This window comes from Aythya fuligula, chromosome 9 (genome assembly GCF_009819795.1).
Source record: "Aythya fuligula isolate bAytFul2 chromosome 9, bAytFul2.pri, whole genome shotgun sequence".
In the NCBI taxonomy this organism is placed as follows: Eukaryota; Metazoa; Chordata; class Aves; order Anseriformes; family Anatidae; genus Aythya; species Aythya fuligula.
In genome coordinates this window covers 15,064,764-15,084,077 of record NC_045567.1, presented here as the reverse complement: position 1 = coordinate 15,084,077, position 19,314 = coordinate 15,064,764, and the positions used below count along the sequence as shown (strand labels likewise).

At 46.0% G+C, this 19,314-nt stretch overlaps 2 protein-coding genes across 2 annotated transcripts; one reads left to right on the top strand and one right to left on the bottom strand.

The window, feature by feature from the left end:
- The first annotated feature begins 1,152 nt into the window (after positions 1–1,152).
- CLDN16 (claudin 16) lies at positions 1,153–7,987 on the top strand. Its single transcript, XM_032193368.1, has 5 exons — positions 1,153–1,296; positions 5,727–5,829; positions 6,080–6,244; positions 7,322–7,513; positions 7,848–7,987. The coding sequence occupies exons 1-5, from the start codon at positions 1,153–1,155 to the stop codon at positions 7,985–7,987; spliced, it is 744 nt and encodes a 247-aa protein (XP_032049259.1).
- Positions 7,988–14,611: 6,624 nt separating this feature from the next.
- Positions 14,612–18,856, bottom strand: TMEM207 (transmembrane protein 207). The gene is made up of 5 exons (XM_032193369.1): positions 18,782–18,856; positions 16,964–17,001; positions 16,532–16,576; positions 15,956–16,098; positions 14,612–15,166 (listed from the first exon to the last, which is right to left on the bottom strand). Exons 1-5 carry the CDS (start codon positions 18,854–18,856, stop codon positions 15,018–15,020), a joined length of 450 nt encoding a protein of 149 aa, XP_032049260.1. The 3' UTR covers positions 14,612–15,017.
- Positions 18,857–19,314: the final 458 nt, after the last annotated feature.

The window sequence follows — 19,314 nt, the reverse complement described above, 5'->3', positions numbered from 1 at the left end:
GATACCTCTGACAGTAAAACTGCCTCGTAAGGTTATGAGAGGAATTCTCCAGGTTATATACTGCTGTAACAACAAGCAAGTTATTGCTATTATTTTTGGAGGGAATTCTTGTAGAAGAGAAAGCAAGCTTTGAACAGCTCTGTAAAAGTACAAACTGGCTCCATCTTCAGGTGGCAGATGAGGTGACAGACACGCTCGGTTTGGGGAAGCAGATTGCAAACAGCAAGAATCTGCTCCTCAGCCCTGTGCTGAAGACTTGCCCACTAAAAGTAAATCTCCATATTTTTTTTTTTTTTTTTACAGCTTCTCTTTCCAAAAATAAAGATTATTGAGTATGTGATGGTTCTGTACATATGGACCTTCAGGGTGGAAGGATTTTCTAGTCCTTCTCCCCCTTGGTTTTCCTGGAAGCTGGCCCTGTGGCCTAGCTTGAAAAGTTCCAGATTTCCATGTGTGATCTGCAGTAAGGCCATGAACGGGGCATGAGAAGTATGTAGGTTTGGCTTAAATGCAGAGTAAAGAGCTCCATATCTGAGCTGGGATAGTTGTTTGTGGTTGTTGGTGTTGGCGCTGAGGGTCCATGACTGCTACCCTTTCCCTTCCCTTCCTGCATTGAACTGGATCATCAGGGTGCTGGAGCCCGACAGGGTAACCAAAGGGCCTGGAATCTTCACCTGTGCACGCTATAGTTTGTCAGTACCGAGGCATGAACTAGTATGGAGGAATAAATATTAATGTGCTGCATGGGTGTGCACATGGATGCACTTGTGTATTACACCTAGCGGTGCTCAAAACTTCTTCCCTGAACAAGTTTTGATTCTTTTACAAAATCTCTACTTTGCTAACCCCTGTGACGATACCTTTTCCTTCCCTTGGAGGCCCAGGACTCCAGCTACATGTGTGTCACTTCTGCACAGCCCCATTTCCCTTCAGCCAGGCATGACAAGAGCTCCAGCCTTGCGGGGCTGATTGGCTGCAGCAACTCCACGTTTGGTGTGGGCTCCCTCCTCCTGTCCCTGCTTCGGCTCTGCTTTTGCAGAACTCAGGAGTTCCCACTGTTCATGGCCACTGGAAAGGGCAGTGGTGACCTGGACACGTAGGCTCTGCTTCTATTCCGGCTTTAAGAAAAAAGACCCGGGCGCTGTTTTTCCCATGCCGCTGGATGTGCTGCAGCCTTCTGGGATGAGGTTTTTCCTCCAGTATGCTGGCTGTTTTTTTGCTTTTTTTTCTACTGGGTTTTTGATAGTATCTACCTGGACAGACTGCTGGATGGTGAATGCTGATGATTCCCTGGAGGTAAGATCTTTCAGAGGACCAGATCTCCAAATCAAATGTGTCCTAGGGAGACCGTGGCATCGTTGCTCCACTCTCATCTACATTTCCCCCATTGGGATGGATGAAAGTGGATGAAAATGAAACAAATGACTCTGGCAAGAGCAGGGGAAAAGTGGTCATTTTGTGTAATTCTCTCTGCCAGGCTCTGCTCTCAGGAAAAGTCTAGAGGCTCCAGATTTTAATGTGCATGAACTGGAGCACATTACCCAGCATCTCCAGCCTGCACAGAAATTTTGGAGATGTTTCTAGTTCTGTAGGTCAGTCTTCTTGATGAAGAAATCCAACATATAAATCTGTGCTCCACAAGCATTTTTCTCAATAGCCATTGAGCTCTAGGGCTAACAGAAATGTGGGGGGACCATGGGGACTGCTGTCAGATCCAGCACTCAAAAATATTTTCTTGAACTTGTGCAGACATTAGCACTTTCATGTTAGAGAACGGTTTTGGCAGAAGTAAGTTGAAAGAAATGAAGGGGCAGAATGGCACATATTTGCAAGCTGTGCCCCAGACTCCAGACCCTAAATCATCCCTATTTCCCTAGGATGCGGTACTGCAGTTTTCTTCCCCAGGCAGGCATCATTTTCTGCACATTGAAGGGCTGCAGGGCCACAGTGTGGAAATCTGTTGTCTGGAAAACTGGGTGCTTTGTGCTGAGGTGAAACACTTCCCAGGACAGAGACTTTGGCTGAATTTATCAGGAGGAAGCTTTCTATCTGCAGGCTAGCAGAGGAAATCAGAGGAGCTCCTCTGCATTCAGTGACAGTAATGGGATGTTCAGCAGTTTGAAGGAAGCACAGTTGAAAGGGCATAACAGGCTCAAGGCTGCTGACTTGAGAGGAACTGCCAGTGAACCCCCAGCAGGAAAAAGAGTGTGGACCCACTAGTTCTGGCTGGGATATCGCTCTTTGTTTGTCATCCTAATTTGGGGCTTATTTTAGATTAATTTCAGGAAACCGTGAATCATTTGGGATCAGCTGAGAATATCAGTATGTTCAGAAAAGCTAAATGGATCCCATATTGAGGCATCATTTCCGAGCAAAACAGAGGAGGGACACCCAATCTTGAATAAAGTGAGTCCGGGAAAGAACTCAGCCCGATACCCCAAGGCTGTGTAACCTTGTCTTCTTGCCACAAAGGCACCTGTGCTGGGCTGTCCCTAAGTGCTCCATTAACACCCAGTGTGGTTATTAGCAGCCTCCACTCTCACATTCCTGCTCTGAGTGTGAATACTAAATACTGGAGCAAAGTGCCCCCAGCCTTAATACCTGACCAAATGACCTCCCTAATGGCCCTAATGACTCATTGCCTCTCGCAATATGGGAATGCAGGGAAACTGTCCATGGCCAGGAAAGCCTGGAGTGCACAGTAACTCCTCTTTTCAGCTAGGAAAAGGGTTATTCAGACAACTTTCAACTTCAGGAGAAAGCACCTCCATCCTCCAGCACGGAAATCTCTCTTGCCTTTGACCTTGGCCTACAGCATCTCGTCTCCACTGCAGAACTCTGGATCCAGCAAGATGCAGCACCACAGAGCGGGGCTCAAACTCTTGCACTCACTGTGAGCATCAAGGCAAACCTGGGCCAGGTTTTGCAGTGGTTTGTGCTGGAAAAAGCCATAAACTGCTTCCTAGTGAGTACTGTTGTGTGCACTCAGTCCCTCCCTGTTGTGGATGAATTAAAAGTCTCACCACCACTGTTAAACACTGCCTGGTTCACTCTCGTGCTAGGCTCATCATCACTGTGTGCTGGCACCTTTTACAGTGCGGTAAAACACCGTGACTAACGTCTCTCACATGTTTGTCTTCTGTGCTTTCCCCAGAAGGGTAAGCGTGTGCTTGTTCTGTCATTTTTTATATTAGATTTATTTTAGTAGTAATTATACATCATGCATAGGATATGATTATATATATTACAGTCATTATGCAGTTTATGTTTTACATGCATACCTGTGTTAGGGAAAGCAGGTCGTGGTGATGTGTTTCATAATCAGAATGGGAGATGAGGAGTTCTGGCCAGAAATTGCAGCTCCTTGGGGAGTCCTTGGCTGGGCTCAGGAAAGCTGGAGTGGGTTTGCTACAAGAAGAAAGAGGTGACGGGGTGCTAACAAAATGGTGCATGGCTGTGACCATGGGATGACAACATCAGTGTTGTGTCCCCATGATGGCCCAGGTGGCCTTGACCCCTCCGTTTGCAGAAGCGAGTTTCCACGTGCCAGGTGCGTGCCTGCCCAAAGGCAGATGCCCAAGGCTAGCTGAGGAGCAGACTAACAACCAGAAGGACAAACAGGACACAAAGCAGAGGGGAGAAAGGGATGTCCAAGGAAGTTAAGAAACTGATAACAAAATCTGGAATAGTTCAGCAGTGGCTCAGGCTAGCCACAAGTCTCCCCCTCCGACTTCTGTTCCCATCACTCTTGCATCAAGCAATGAAACTTTTATCCCTGGCTGTGCATGTGCTGCAGAATTCCTTGGTTATGCTCATCTTCTGTGCTAGCAAGAGTAGATGACAGGTGGCACATCCCAAGAATAAAAAAAAAAATCTTTTTTTTTTTTTCCAGTCTAGGAAGGGGGTAGGTTCACAAGCTAGATCATGATGAATTTTTTACCTCTAGGACCTGCCTCTGTTTTACCTGGAAGCAAATGAAGCCTGGAATGCCATTAGCCTCTTTATAAATAATTTAGATGAGGATGCTGCCTGTAAGATTTAAAAAACAATACTAATGTGAGCAAGTGAGGAAGTGCATGAGAGTAGTAGCTGAATATAGAGTAGTATGAATAAGCCTACAGAGATTTGAGATGAATGTGAAATGGTATAAACACAAGTGGAACAAAATGCAGTTTAATAAAAATATGTTAATTTCAAGCACAGCCCAAATGCTGATAAATAAAGACCAAAGAGGGGCTGCAGCTGTATTGAGGGCCACAGTAAATGCTTACGCCTATGCAAATTGGTTAACATGAAACTGTTCTCTTGAAAAATAAGAATCAATGAAAACAGCTTTTTTTTCTTTTCTTTCTTTTTTTTTTTTTTTTTTTTGTGATATTTTTCATTTAACTTGCCCCCAAATTCTGAGAAATTGTAAGTAGTTTTCATCTTCACAAAACAAAACATGTAGATTATTTTCATTGAAACTTGAATAACAACTTTTTGCCAGCCTGAAATAGTGAATCATTTTTAGTCACCTTTAGGCCACCCTGCAGTATCACGGAGAGCTTGTACAATTTGTACACTGTGCTGTGAAGAAAGTACTGTGGCTGGCTACAGGTTTCAATACATCACAGATTAGACTTTATTAAGTAGCTGAGATGTGTTATTATCTGCTTTGAGATTTACAAAGCGTAGGAAAAATGAATTTTTCACATCACCCAAACCAGCACGGTTCCTGTCCCCTGCGTGAGACCCATTCCCCCTAAATTTCTCTTTCCACTAGCAGCAGTAAGGTGCCCCTGGCAGCAGCAGGGGCAGGCTGGAGCCCAAAGCTGCACCCACATTATCTCCGCTCCTTGTATGAGCAATCCCAGGAATGTTTTAGAGGCGCTCGTTGCCGTATTTGCATTGGTAATTAAAATGCCTCCCATATTAAAGCGATTTATGAAAGGCTGGGCTGGGAATGATATCTAAGGCTTCAGGAGGACAGAAAGGATGAGCCATGATGCTACTGCAAGGTCTGCGAAGTCTGGATGTCTCGGCGATGAGTGTCCAGGCGCATCGGTCCCACAGCAGCGCAGCGGGAGCCCCAGGGCCAGGATTAACGCTGGCTTCCTCTGCTTTTCCAGCCGGTGTTCAGGGCTGAGTCACTTGGGGTAGCCCTTCAGAAACATTTGGGAAGGGGCTCACACCTTGCTCTGCAGCAAAACACTCCTGTATTGCGCCAAGGCCAGCTCTCCTGGTGTGAGGCTGGTCCCTGTGAGTCACGAGCAGCTCCGTCCTCTTGAGCCTTCTCCGCAGGAAGGTGGGGGAAAGAGAGTGTGATGGCAAACTCATGGGCCGTCTGGTCCACAGCCCTGCCCAGCTCAGCCTGGGAAAGCAGCTGGCAAGGCTGCAAGAGCTGCAAGTGCTGCAAGAGCTGCAAGGCTGCAAGAGCAAACATCACCTACCCCCAGCTTCTCCCAGACATTCCCTTCAGAATTTTTATCCTTCCCAAAATGATGGTTTTGTGCCCCAATGTCTCATCTGAATCTATTTCATTCTAATTTAAAATCATGAGCAGGGACATAGAAAATTTATTTCTTTCTTTCCATCCTGACCCTTTTTCAGTTCTTCATACTAAACAAGTCCAAAGAGCCATTGACATAACTGGACCAGGGTTCCTGCTGAACAGCCTAGCTGCCCGTCCGCTGTGTTGGTGGATATAGTAATTTATGGTCTTTTTTTCTCCTCTTAACCTGTAGGTGAGTACAAAATGCCGTGGCCTGTGGTGGGAATGTGTCACAAATGTTTTTGATGGTATCCAAACTTGCGATGAGTACGACTCCATCTTCGCTGAGCACCCCGGTACGTAAGAGATAAAGGTATTTCCATGAGCAGTGGGGAGACCTGAGTGAAGAACAGGGAGACAAAAAGAGCAGATAATTTGGTGTACCCATGTATTGCAGCCATCTTTCTTTTCTCAGTTGGGTATTATTCCCAGGGGAAGCCGGAGAAAGCTTCACTCCAGGAAAAAATATTTCCACAGGACCTGACCCCATTACCCACCCACATGGACATTCCTCACATGCTAGAACAATCTGCTTCTCTCCTGCAGTGAAGCTGGTGCTGACCCGAGCCATGATGATCACAGCAGATATCCTGGCAGGATTTGGATTTCTCTTCCTTGTCCTGGGACTGGATTGTGTGAAATTCCTTCCGGACGAGCCACTCATCAAGCTGCGCATCTGCCTGGTGTCTGGAGTTACCTTGCTCATCGCAGGTATTCCACTGCACAACACCCTTTAGCAAAAGGGGGAAGCTTTAAAGCCTTCCCTTATTTGGGGACAGGAGTTGGTGATTTTCTAGAGGGTAAACACAGGAGAAGGATGTTTATTTGCTTTATTTGTGCAATATAGCTTCCACTATTCACCACCTGCCCCTAGCAGCACATAGTTGAGTTTATCTGCTTTCATTTCATTTATTGGCCAGATGCCTTGGCTGCTGTGTTGACTGACTTCCATTTACTGCTGGTTTGCTGTGAGGAACTCAGTGCTGTTGATAGAGCAAAGAGGCAGAATTGCTGAAGGATTAGAAATGCCCTGGCACCCTGGTTTGGTTCCTTGTTCTGGCACAGACTGTGTGACCTTGGGCAAGTCACTTAGCCCCAAATCTCTGCAGTTGATTTGTAATAAAAGGATAATAGCACAGCTCTCCTTCCCAGGTGATAAGTACCTGGCTGACCTAGGTGCTTTGCTGTTACAGCCAGTGGGAGGATTTTAAACACAATATAAATAGACAGCTGACTAGGTACCAGATCTTTTCATTTGACTTTTTGCCAGTATTAACCATCTACCTCTACTTTAGCATATGCTGATTTAACATGCAACTTACCCCAGCTACTGGGAGCACGTGTACTTTGGGAGGTTCTTTTAAACATCCTCTGTGTACCTCACAAAGTTGACTTGAAAAATGCTGTTAAAGTTCAGAAAGTCAAAGGAGATTAGAAAATTAAAATCTCAAAGCAACTTTACAACAAGCTAAGAAAGAAGGAGCTTTCTGCCTTTTAATGCAAAACTCTAAGTGCTACCAACTGGAGCTTATAGTGGCTGGGGCCATGAGGTACAAACGTTGTCTGAAAGGGCTCAAGCTGACATCAGTAGGGGCAAGGATAAATCAGCCAAAGTGACTGGGCTGAGACAGAGCAGGGGCCAAAACCTCATGTTCAAGGAAGTTCTTCCTATCCTAAAGTCTGCCCCAAAAGAGAGCAGGCTGTAGCTCAAAATTTTGTATTTGTGGTCTCTTTGAGATCACTGCAGCATGTGGGAGCTCCGTGTGGCACCTCCCTCCCGTCCTGCAGGTCTCCCAGGCATTACTGGCTCGGTGTGGTACGCCGTTGACGTCTACGTGGAGCGCTCCTCTCTGGTCTTCCACAACGTGTTTCTGGGCATCCAGTACAAGTTTGGCTGGTCCTGCTGGCTCGGCATGGCGGGGTCGCTTGGCTGTTTCTTGTCTGGGGCCCTGCTCACCTGCTGCATGTACCTCTTCAGAGGTGAGGAGCTCTTCTAGGGCTGAAATGCACCAAAGAGACAGACGTTTCTTAGGGCCTACTACAGGCACATGGCATCAGGAATGTCCTTCAGGCATGTCCTTCAGGGTGGTTGCTCATCCCCAGTTGCAGCATCCTCAGCTGTAAAATGGGAATAATGCTATTTCAGCAGCACTATAAAGCACATCAAGGGCTTTGGGTGGGAGCTGAGGTGTAAGTATGACATAAAATGTGTTATTACATCATATCTTTGAATGCTTCTTTCTCTGTATTTCGAGGCTTTACAAGCTGAAAGTCACCAAGCACTCGTTAGCAGATCCTATTTCTCTCCTCACAGAGACCAGCTCTGGAAGGCTTCACCCTGCTTACTCCTTGAGGAAAGGCTATTCCTCAGCTGGGACAGTTGTAACCAATGTGCACCTGCCATCCTCACAAACAGCTACTGCCAAAATGTATGCCGTGGATACGAGAGTGTGAGGAGGAGGCAAATGCACCAGAAAGAGCTCCACTCCAGTGGGTTGTGCAGGAACCTGAGCTCCTGGGGTTGTGGCATAGATGAAAAGTTGAATTTTGATGATATACTGTGTGTTACAATATTTGCATTATGAGAGCTTCACAAAAATTGCCTTCAAGAAAGTAATCTCCAGGAAGACTTTGCTTCAAGGATTCCAGTTTTCTCGAGTACTGGGGCTGCTTGCATAAGCATAGACTGAAATAGCCAACACAAAATCTTCCAGCTTTTGGCTCATCACTATCAGTGCGAGTGAAATAAATCAGCTGCTCCTGGAATCAGCCACCAGTGTTCAGTGTGAAGATCCCCAGACTGCAAGGTGGATCTGCTCCCTGTCTGGCAATGTGTTGAAAGAACATACAAAGCAGAAAATACATGCTCCTGTGGAGAGAGGGACTGATCATCTGGCAAACATCTGGGCCCCGTGCAGCCAGCACGGGGGATGTTGCTCCTGAAGGTAGCTGGGGAGCTCAACAGAAGATAAAGAGCTGTGTTAAATGCCTGGCTGCATTTTTTGGCCCATAAACCTCTGCACTGAGGAAACACTGGAAATTCAGGTGCATTCTTTCCTGTAAAATACAGATTTTCTCTGTAGGTGCTAAAATGTACATTAGGGATTCACTAGATTTCACTGAGATCTGGAAATTGCCAGCTCCTTTCTGTTTAGTAAAAGTTTTGCCTGGACAGACAGTGATTGAAGATCCAAGACCTGGCCTTGTGCATGACAATGAACCTATACCAGCTAGAAAGCAGGATAAAGGATTGTAAAAACTTCTCCCTCTTTCCATCAAAGGGTATTTAAATCCAGTTCAGGACTGCTGTCTCCTGCTGCAATCCAGGCTGCCTTTAGCACATTCCCTAAGGATGGGTGCAAAAGCACCGACAGCCCTTCAATACCTCTGAAGGAAAAAGAACTTGAGACATGGCTTTGTTAGGTTGGGTGGGACCTGCCCAAATCCAGTCCTTTCTGCCATGAGCACCACTTTATTCAGTGATGGGCACCAGAGAGTGAGAAAAGGCTTTCAGCACAGAGAGGTACCTATCTGGGGTGGTGGAGAAACATCAGGGGTTTCATTAGGGGTGTGCACACCCTTGAGAACAGAGGGCCCACCAAATGGAGGCTTCCTCCACTGACCACTTGGTGGACTGGAAGGAAAAACTCCTTCCTCTGATACAAAGTGAAGCTTGATGGCCACAGGCAGATGGGATGGAGTGGGCTGAGTCCCTCTGAGAGCCCCTACAATGGAAGATGAGGGGCTTAGTCCTCTCATGGGTTATCCATGGGTTATCTTTTTTTCTGGGAAATTTTGTTTCTTGTTCAGAAGAGGAGGAACAGTCGGGGATCACCTGCTAATACAGGTGTGCCGGCAGATCTCAGGCCATTGATTTCTCCTGCTCTTTTTCTGGGGTATGCTGTAGCTGGGGAGACTTCTGGGCCTTTGTCCTGATGGTCTTCAGTTTGCTTTAGGATGCCAAGAAGTGTTTTGTGACTTGCAACACATGGGTCACAACAAGCAATCATTCAGTAGACACTTTGGGATTACACATTTAAACTCTGGTCAAGGGTAAATATAGAGGACTGATCTCATTTGTTCCTTCAGCCTTGTGCTCCTCCAGGGGTACCAATAAGGTATATGCATACCCCAAATACTGTCTTAACTCAGGGTGCACATTCCTCAAATATACACGTATAAAGAGACTGTTCCATAAACATTCACGAGACTTTCTTTTCTTCAGTATATGTGTGGAATAAGGGTTAATTCTGTTCTTCCTGTGCTATACAGTAGCTTTTGAGGATATACATCCTGCACAAGAGGGCTAAGAAAAGGTCACAGCAGCCCTTAGGTTTGCTGGGTTAATGTTTTGTAACAACCATTCCAGTGCTGCATTGGTTCATTCAAATCCCGCTGACACTCCATCTGATATTTTGATCAGTTGTTAATATTTAATTGTTGATTCACTGATTGATTGAACTCTGATTTCATGACTGCAGCGTGAAGTCTTCCTTAACTTGTCATAATGCCACAATGCCAATCTATTTTAGTATGGTCATTTACTCATTTGCAACAAATTCCCCCAGAAAGTACAGAGGTCTTCCTTTCTCTTTCAAAATCACAACCAGTTGCCAAGACCTGAGGCATTGCAGCTGAGCTCAGGTATTAATGTGTTTCTTTAGCTCTTCCAAATTCCTATCTGCATCCTACTCAGCTCACAGGAGGAGTGGGGCAGGATATAACAGACCACCCTTGCCTTCCTGACAGCCACTGGTGGCTTCACAAGACTGTTCAGCTGCACTTTCCAGACGAGGCCCAACATTTAATCCTTTGGTTCCAACAGGTTTTTAGCCCTCTCCCACTTTTCACTGACTCCTAAGGAGCGTTTTTGCCCATTGGAGCATCTAGTCCACTTCAGTTTCATTGTTTAGTTTCTGAGGCCGCAGACAGAGGTGGGGACTGAGCCAAGACATCCCTTTCTTCCTCCCTGACATCTCCTCAACTGCAGCATCTCCTCAACCCTGGGGCTCCCCATTGCCCTCCCTACTCACACCATGCAGCCCAGCACAGTCTGCCAGGCCTCCAGATGGCCGCAGGTTATGGAAATCAATAATGTCTTGTAGGTAAGCTCTTTGCAAAGCTGATTTCATACCCTACAAATAGGTATTGATTTCCCATTTTAATTTATGCAAGCAAGAAATAGCCAATAAAACGATGACATCTGCAGTCATTGTCCTTCTCTGCCTGCAGCATTTTGTCCTCTCACCATCTCAATGAGCCTTGTTCACAAGGGCTCTTACCCCAGCACTAATGAGGACTCACTCTCCTGTCCTTGTGAACTAACATCTCCTCATGCAGGTACACGGATATGCTCCAAAATATGGATTTCCCCACTTTTTGCATGCATTGCAATGTGTTTGTTTGTTTGTTTGTTTGTTTGTTTTTTTTGTGTGTGTGTGTGTGTGTGTGTGAATGCCATAGATCTGAACAATTATTTTCATTACATAAGAATGTTACTTCAAAAATCTCTTTTCCTTACAGATTGCCATATTTTTGAGATAATATAAATGCAGTTGCCATTGAGTGTCAGCTTCCTCTAACACCACTTCCAAGTTTCACCCAGAATGGTGCTTTGCCCTGATTCCTGGAGGGAAATCATTGTTCTGTTGTAAGGAAACCAGCCTCTGGGACAGTGGGGTGGATTCCAGAGGCTGCCCAGACTTTCACCATTACCTGCAGATGCCAGACCCCAGTGCACACCAGTAGCAGCAGCTCTTTGAGAGTTGGCAGACTTTATCTCTCGCCACATCTACTTCTAGTTATTTTTTTTTTTAAACTTGCAAACAGAGAAAAATAAAATCACACCAAGAAAACCAGGCTTTCTCTCTCAGCTGGGGCTGGGACACCACAGCTTGCTCTTCTGCATCTTTTAACTACTGTGGGCAAGCAACTAATGACCGAAATATTCTGCCCAAGCACTGCTACAGGGAGCAGAGGACAATTTTGTCCGTGTAGCTATTGGGTTCCTGCTGTAAGATGCCTTTGAGCAAGAAAGAAAGAGCCAGAACTTTCCTATCTAGTGACCCAGAGAGAGAGAGAGCATCTGCCCGCAGCCTCATCCTCTTCCTTACACAAAAGCCTTCAGATGACAATAATAATAATAATAATAACAATAAAACACATAACAGATTAAAGAATATTTCTATTTTTTCACATCTTTTGTTTGCAGCCCTCCTGGCAGCCCTGGCCAACCCCCCATTATGACTCAGCTGCCTTTCTTTTTGCTCTGTTTTGCCCGAGAGCCAGTTTATGACTTTATTATTCAGCTGTTGACGTGTGGAGGTGAAAGTCCAGCCCTTCACCTCCCCACGTTCCCTTTGTCTTTTGCTTCCAGATGGTCACCAAGCAATTATCTCCTCTGCTCTGCTCCCATTTCCCCCTGTCAAGGCTTGCTGATGAGTTCCCTCACAAATACTCCTGCCTTCCAGAGTTCTCTGGGCTTTTCTAGAACAGTTTGCTATTTCCTCTCAAAGTCAATGGGAAATATAAATTACAAGATGGGTGGAAGTCAGAGGGTCACAACAGAACAAGTGCATTTCCAAAGTAGACCCAACTCCAAAGGTGATGAATTATAAAGAAATGGCTCATCTTTCCTCATAACTCAGGAACCATCAGCCAAACTGCAGCAACTGACCTTGTTAAGGGCTGAGTGCTTACAAAAGCAGAATATGCCAAGCAAAGCTGCTGCTGTTGTAAGGATGGGAACAAGGGGCTGGAAAAACCTCGCCCACTCTGCTGGAGCACCGGGGAGTAGGGGAGCGGGCTGGTAGAGGCAGCTTTAGTGGGGCAATGTGTGGTTGGTGTGGCCATCCCAGCTACATTGCCTGAAGGAAAGAACTCATCCCTTTCTCCATTTGCATGGCCAGGAAGCCAAGGACCAGGTCAGGTCCTCATGAACTAGGCTGCCCTGCCCAGGAAGCCATCAGCCCCCCCTCGGGGTGCTCTCCATCTCCACCCCAAGCCAGCAGCAAGATGGGTTTATACCAAAAACCCACCAGCTTGCCCCCAAACAATCCCACATGGACCCTTTTTGGAGATGGCTCCTGGTCATCTGCAGATGCTGGAATTCCTCAGGGCTCCTGCTGTGTTGCACAAGTACTGCAGTGCACATGCAGGTGCTCCATGCTGGTGGCTGCTGCTGGAGCCTGACTTTGTAACCACTACCTCACTTTACTGTAAGCCACTTGCTGAGATTTTGATTGAATTATTTCATTTCTTTTTTAATAATTAAAGCACCTCAAAGATGAAGCAGAATGCAGTTGAAGGCATGCTAGTAGCGCGGGAACACAAACCTGCTCCCGGGAATGTTTCTGCAAGAGCAGCAGCCGCCTCGGAGCACTGCTGAAAGTCTCGCTTGCCCTCTGTTGGGTGGCTGGGGAAGGATTTACCACCTCGGAAACAAATACTGAGGGCTGGACCTTGTGAAAGAGGGACTCGGAGTGGTGGAGGCACTGCAAACAGATCAGTCCTTGCTTGTTAGCCTCTCCAGTCATCTGATTAGAAGGTGACATTCAGTGAAATTAGAGGTGGCAATGTATTTAGAGCCGAGCAATTAATAAGCAGGAGACAGCAGTGTTTTATGCAGCATGTAATGCAGACAGCCTGTGGAGTTCACTTCCACAAAAGGGTCACTGGAGCAAATGCCGGGTGGAGGTTGGAAGGAAGTGGTGGCTGATTTAATGCCCACGAGCAGGCTGAGCAAGCTGAAGTGACAAACATAATCAAATCTCATGCTTCAGGGCATAAATTGAAGGGGTTGAGTGGTGGAAGCAGTTATGTATGTAAGAGGTCTGATCCCGAGAGGTGCTAATCACCTGCAATTCTCACTAAGTTCAGCAAGCGAAAGGAGACTCAGGAACTGCTCGACTTCTCCGCTGGCTGACTCCGTACTTGCTAATTTTCCTTATTAATAAACCCTGCAATATTTCAGCCTGCTGGCACAAACATTCATTTTGCTACAGTAACATTTATTTCCTTTCACACAAGCGTCAAACATTAAAGCTGCTTCTAAAATAAGATTTTATGGAGATAATTTGTGGTGGTGCTGGCAGAGAATTTGTCTCTCAAAATATGCTATTATTCTTTATCTAGCTAAGGTACTTATATAGTCTCATTATGAGAATATGTGAGCACTTCATAACCTTTACTGGATTTATCTTCCCAGTTTCCTTCCTGAGCAGGGGAACTCATACCACCCCCACTCTACAGGTGGGGAGCTGCTCTACCAGGCAGGCTGTAGGATTCAATTTGTCTTTTGTGGTGCCTAAGATGGACCCAGGTGCCCACTTTGACATAGAGCTCACAGTTCCCTAGGCACACAGTGTGCACTAGGTGTGACATTTGCCTAGGTGACTCTTAATGCAGCCCCCAACCCTCTTCAGTGAGAGAGCAGAGGAAGAGAGGTCAGGCTGACCTGAGGCTTCTGTGGCCACCTTGTGAAAAACAAAGGAAATCTTTGCTTTTATCTGGAATCCAGCTAAGGGGGAAATTCTACATCTTTTCTCTGTAATTTGAGAAGAAGGCAGACTGTGCCTCCTAGGAAGGGCCCAGGTAGAGCTGATCCCAACTGAGTATAAGGCAGTCTGGATGGCTTCTTGAAGTCTCTCCCCATCTTGTCTGCAATGGCCACTTCAAAGAAAAAGACAGTCTTTATCCTCATAATTTTCTGTAACTGAACACCAAATCTCTGACCCCGTAATTCCTGTGTGTGGGGAGTGGCTGTGTGGGTCCTGGGCCATACAAGGTCTGCAGGCATGCTAGGGCAAGAGAAGTGAATTGGGGGCAGTCACCATGAAATTAAGAACAGCTCAAATGAGCAAACTCGCTTTTTTTGTTGTTTGTGTTTTGTAGCCTGCTCCTGCTGTCAAGATTGTCCCTATAACCTCCAGCCCTTGCTTTCCTTCTTCTGGCCTTAAATTCACTGCTTTTTGGATTAGACAAATCTGATATGCTGTGCTAAATATTTTAAATGTGGCAAATGATCCTTCATCGCAGAGTGGCATGATTGCATTACAATGTATTAGAACATCATGACTTTGCCAGAGGGTGTTTGCTGGCACTGTTCCGAGTGAAGGAGGCAGCCCAAGCTTGAGAAGTAACTATCGAGTCATTTATCAACATCCAGTCCTAAAACACATGGGGTTGCACCAGATTGAGCAGCCTTCAAGAGAGAAACCCTCAACACAGACAGACCTTTGAGGGAGTTTCTCAAAATTCAGTCGTATCATAATGTCAATCTGAACCCCTGTGACAGATTCAACACGTGCTTTTGGTATTTATTCTCTTGCATTTTGGCTCCCCTTTTAGGTTCAAATGAAATACGTGCTGCTTTTCAGTCTCTTGGCCAACTTGTGGAAAGGGCTGATCTGCTCCCACACTACTGCGTCATCACGGAGGGTCTCCGATGAACCAAGTGGGATCGCAGAAAACCAACGCGTGGTGTCTAGAGCTTGTTTTCCTTCATAATATCCTCATAGGATGGAGGCAACTCAGTTCCCCCAAGGCTGAACCGGGGGGCAGGAGGAGAGGACGTCTCCATGTTCACACAGGGGTTCGGAGATCTGGAGAACGGGCACTGAGGGGCTTCATTGGCTGAAGAAAGAGCAAAGACGAAACTGTAGAGCAGACAGTGAAGAGCAGACGTGGGGGTGAGAGGGGTGAGCTGGGGAGGAGCTGCCAAACCACTTGGGAACAAGAAAGGCATGGATGTAATTTTTAAATCACAAAACCTCTCACCACAAACTCCAGATGCAAGAAGTGAGAACAGAGGAATTTGGGTGGGTTTGGGTGGGTCCTCCCAGTGGAGACATTGTTTGTGGCCACCCAGAAAGCAGGCCGTACTTCCTCTGGGAAGGGCTCAATGCTGCCTAATGACAGAACTAGCTTTATTTTTCCTGGGGGGCTGTTGTCTGGCCCAGCCTGCTGGCAGTACTCCAGGTCAGCACTGAGTGCTGCACACAGTCATTATAGTCCTGTCCTCAAAACTGTGGGTGTTTCTGGGAGAATGCTGAGAGCAGCTACTGTGATGAATAACATCCACCGAGACTGCCTCCTGACAGACCCCAGTGTGCATCAGCCAGGCCAGCTGCCTGCTGGGGTGGCTCAAGTAGACCAGTGTGGTCTTGTCTGGGTGAGAAATTCAGGTCATGTGTTGGAAAGGGCTGCCTGACCCCCAAGTACGTTGGGCTGCCAAGTGCCCTAATATCAAGGAGAAGGCCCCACACACCTCTAGTATCAGCGTGGCCAAGCCTAGAAGGCATCTTCGGGACATATGGACGCACAGGGACAGCCACAGCCCGGCTCCCACTCAAACCTGGCCACCTCTCACTGGGTTTTGGATGGGCCCCGTGGGACCTTGCAGAGGGCAGGGAGAGGACTAACCGCAGAAAGCATCTGAGCTGCTGAGCGCGAAGACGGCCAGGGTGCGTGGGTGAAGGAGGCAGCTCCGCCGCTTCAGCCAGCACTGCAGGCAGCAGCAGATCCCGCAGGACAGGAGCAAGGCCAGGAAAAACAACATCAGGAACCTGAGGCAGAGGCAGCAGAGGAGGAACGGTGCCATCACCATCTGCGGGCAGCACCAACAGATGGCCGCCTGTCTTCAAATTAACATATTCATTAACGTATTTTGCAAATAGCCGTTAAACATTGCGGTTCCCCCATCAGCGTGCTGGACATGATCAAAGTCCTGGGAAACCAACGTCTCAGTGCTGCGTGCTGGCTGGAAATTCTAACATTTCTCTCTGAAATCATTCATCAGGTCTGCCCAGCTCAGTTGTCAGTGTACAGTGAGGATATGGATTAATGATTCCCATTAGTCAGTAAAGACAGAACACAGGGACAGCCCAGGAGCAATGCTCTCCAGCTATCAGTCTCTCTTAATGCTTTTCTCTCCATATATCCATCAAAGAATATTATTTGCCAGTTTTCCCTCTAAAACAGAACTGAGCTGAAACTTACCACACATACCAGCTGCTGAAGTTTTCGTCTTCCTGCCCAACGCACCTAAAAAGGGAGAAATAAAAGAAAGCTTCAGTCCAGTGAGTGGGGACCAGACTGGCTCCAGCACACATCTGTCAGCATAAAGAAAAGCATCATTGGTAACTACATGATTGAGAAGTTTTCCTCCATCGAGGGAATCTGATCAGAAGTTTCTCTGGATGGGAGCAGATGCAGATGATGTACAAAGCAGCGTGCAACTGGTTTGCTTTTCAACACCAGTACCCACCACCAGTGTTTCTGCTGAAAACCCAGAGGAACAAACAGCTGATAGCTTCCCCTTTGGGAAGAAAAACCAGGCAGCCAGTTCCTGAAAGCCCAGTGTGGGAGCAGCCACAGCCGCCTGCCTGTCCCTGGCTGGCAGTGTGAAGGAAACAAGAGAGACACACTCACCTCTCACCAGGCTCACAGTCGGACTCGGAGCCTGCTAACTGAAAACACACGTAAATCAGAGAGGGCAAGTTGTGCTTTCTGTTGTTTTCGTTGCTTTGTTTTAAGTCAATATAATTACTGATCTTGTCTTGGAGAGGAAGAGCAACAGAGGTGCTGGCTCCTGCAGGGATGAAAACTGCTGCTCTCTCCAGGGACTGCTGCATGTGTATTGTGCTCTGAGCTAGCCCATATTAAAATCAGCCGATAATCTCCCTGACAGCTCAATAAATTCAATAGTTAGCAGATGAAAGCTAAACCAAGGGGGAAGCATTTCATTTTATGTGAAAAGAGAAGGCTGAGAGCAGGGAGATACAAGCAGGTATCAGAGATCTGTTTACAGAGCTGGACTTTACTCTACAGAAATGTCTGCTGAAGAATTTTTCATGATTAATTCTTGGTCTGTAGCTATTTTCCAGAGGCTAATTGTGAATGTAGCTGTAAATTGGAGTTGTTTTGACTGAATATGTGCTATACCCAGCATTTTCCTTTTTTTGGATAGTAGTAGTGCATCATTCCCAGAGTCAGGTTTCAGGTATGTGTATTTGCAACTGCAAATATGTGAACCCGAAACTTGTTCTTCAGGTCTATTTCCTACTCTCCACTAAAGCAAGTTTGCTTTTGCAAGCCTTGTTGATCTTAGCCTCAGTTTCGTATTATCTGGGCACAAAGTAATTGGAGTGGTTCATCAACAAGATTGAATCAAATTCGTTAGAATTTCTGGACAACTCACATTAGATGTGTTTTAACACTTGGCCGTCTTTGCTACAAAAAGAAATCAAGATAGGTATAGAATTGCGATAACACCAGGAAACAGAATAAACAAGATGGAAGAATGCAGGTGCATTTCTTGGAGAAAACTATTAACATAAGTCATGTATCATTACTTTACTTTGGATTTCCTTGTCTGTATACCCAAAAGATATGGAGATTTCAGACTTTGAGTGAAACTAGAAAGCTCTAACGAGTATTAGAAATTCGTATCAAATATGTATATTCGAGAGATCTTATATAATAGCTCTTATTAACAAGACTTCTTGTGTCTCTATAAGCTGCAACAAATGACTACACAAATCAGTCTGATCCTGTGCACACTGCTTTTCAGTTTAATGGGGGCAGGATCAGTCCCTAGTTTCACCAGAAGTCTTTAGGTATAACTCTTTCATTATCTATGAAATTTCATGAGCAGTTGAAACTAGAATGAGGAATAGGGAAGAAGAAAGAAGCTTCAAAATGAACTCTTCCAGACGTGTCCTTTGAAAATTGAGCTAATTTGCCGTGTCACACATGTACCCTGGTGCAGAATATTTAAGATTTTTTTTCCACTTCAACTGATTATTAGAATAACAGGTCAAAACCAGACAGCCAATTGCTGTGATTACGTGTGCCCTGAGTATTCTTCATGGCTGAATGACAACCTCTGGGCTCTCCTTTATCATTCTTCAAACTACTTCAGCCCAGCTACCACTGCATGGTTAAGCTGCAGCAAAGAGCATCTGCTCTGAGGCAGTAATCCATCAATGCAGCCAAACGCCCACCCTTGCTGCAGAAGACTCACGCTCTTCCATTTCAATAGCCATAGATAGAATAAAAGATTAAGGCAGTCATGCTTTCTTTACCCCTTAGCTGGAACTGTTGTGAATATTAAACACTCCCCAAATTTACCAAGTAAAAAAACAAAAACAACCAACCAAACAAAAAACCATGTTGATTAAATTATATAAAAGCTGAATCTTTCTCCCACCTCCAATTCCCTAGAATCCCAGTGAAGGGTTTGGTTACCTGGAAGAAGGTAAAACACAGGACCCCAGCTTCTGTGATCCATGAAGTGAAACACAAAGCTCTGGGTCTCTGCATCACTAACTGGAGAAACGCGGGAAGAGCTGGGTTTGCAGCACTGTTTTACCCTCTGCAATTTGAAGCTTTAAAAACTTCTCTGCATATTTAGCCACAGAGCATGCTACCCAATGGCTTCCCGCCCTTTGGAAATTACAACTAACCAGGAGGGAATGAACTCAGGTTTGCATGGACACACTCAAACAGCTGCTACAAGTTAAATGAACATTAGCCTAAGGTCAGCACTTTGCAGGTGTTTCAGCATTTTCATAGCTGTTCACAAATTCCTGTTGCTGAATTTCAGTTCCACATTAACCAACACTGCTATTTAACAGGATCTGCTACAAATAAAAGATCACTGGAGACCATACTTTGAGGCTGTGCTTTCATCAAATGTTGCCTTCAGCTGCAATTCCGACATTGCAGGAAAAGCATCTCTGCCTCCAGCCACCTCCATGCCCCATGCCTCCGGCCTCAAA

What these genes read in the sequence shown, in the direction of transcription:
- TMEM207 (XM_032193369.1), bottom strand. Translation starts at nt 18,856, where the DNA reads ATGCAGAGACCCAGAGCTTTGTGTTTCACTTCATGGATCACAGAAGCT. An exon ending in GACTGTGAGCCTGGTGAGAG is followed by an intron (nt 16,577 to 16,963) that starts GTGAGTGTGTCT and finishes CTCCCTTTTTAG; the next exon opens with GTGCGTTGGGCAGGAAGACG. An exon ending in TTCAGCAGCTGGTATGTGTG is followed by an intron (nt 16,099 to 16,531) that starts GTAAGTTTCAGC and finishes CCTCTGCCTCAG; the next exon opens with GTTCCTGATGTTGTTTTTCC.
- CLDN16 (XM_032193368.1), top strand. Translation starts at nt 1,153, where the DNA reads ATGCCGCTGGATGTGCTGCAGCCTTCTGGGATGAGGTTTTTCCTCCAG. An exon ending in ATGCTGATGATTCCCTGGAG is followed by an intron (nt 1,297 to 5,726) that starts GTAAGATCTTTC and finishes CTTAACCTGTAG; the next exon opens with GTGAGTACAAAATGCCGTGG. An exon ending in AGTTACCTTGCTCATCGCAG is followed by an intron (nt 6,245 to 7,321) that starts GTATTCCACTGC and finishes CCCGTCCTGCAG; the next exon opens with GTCTCCCAGGCATTACTGGC.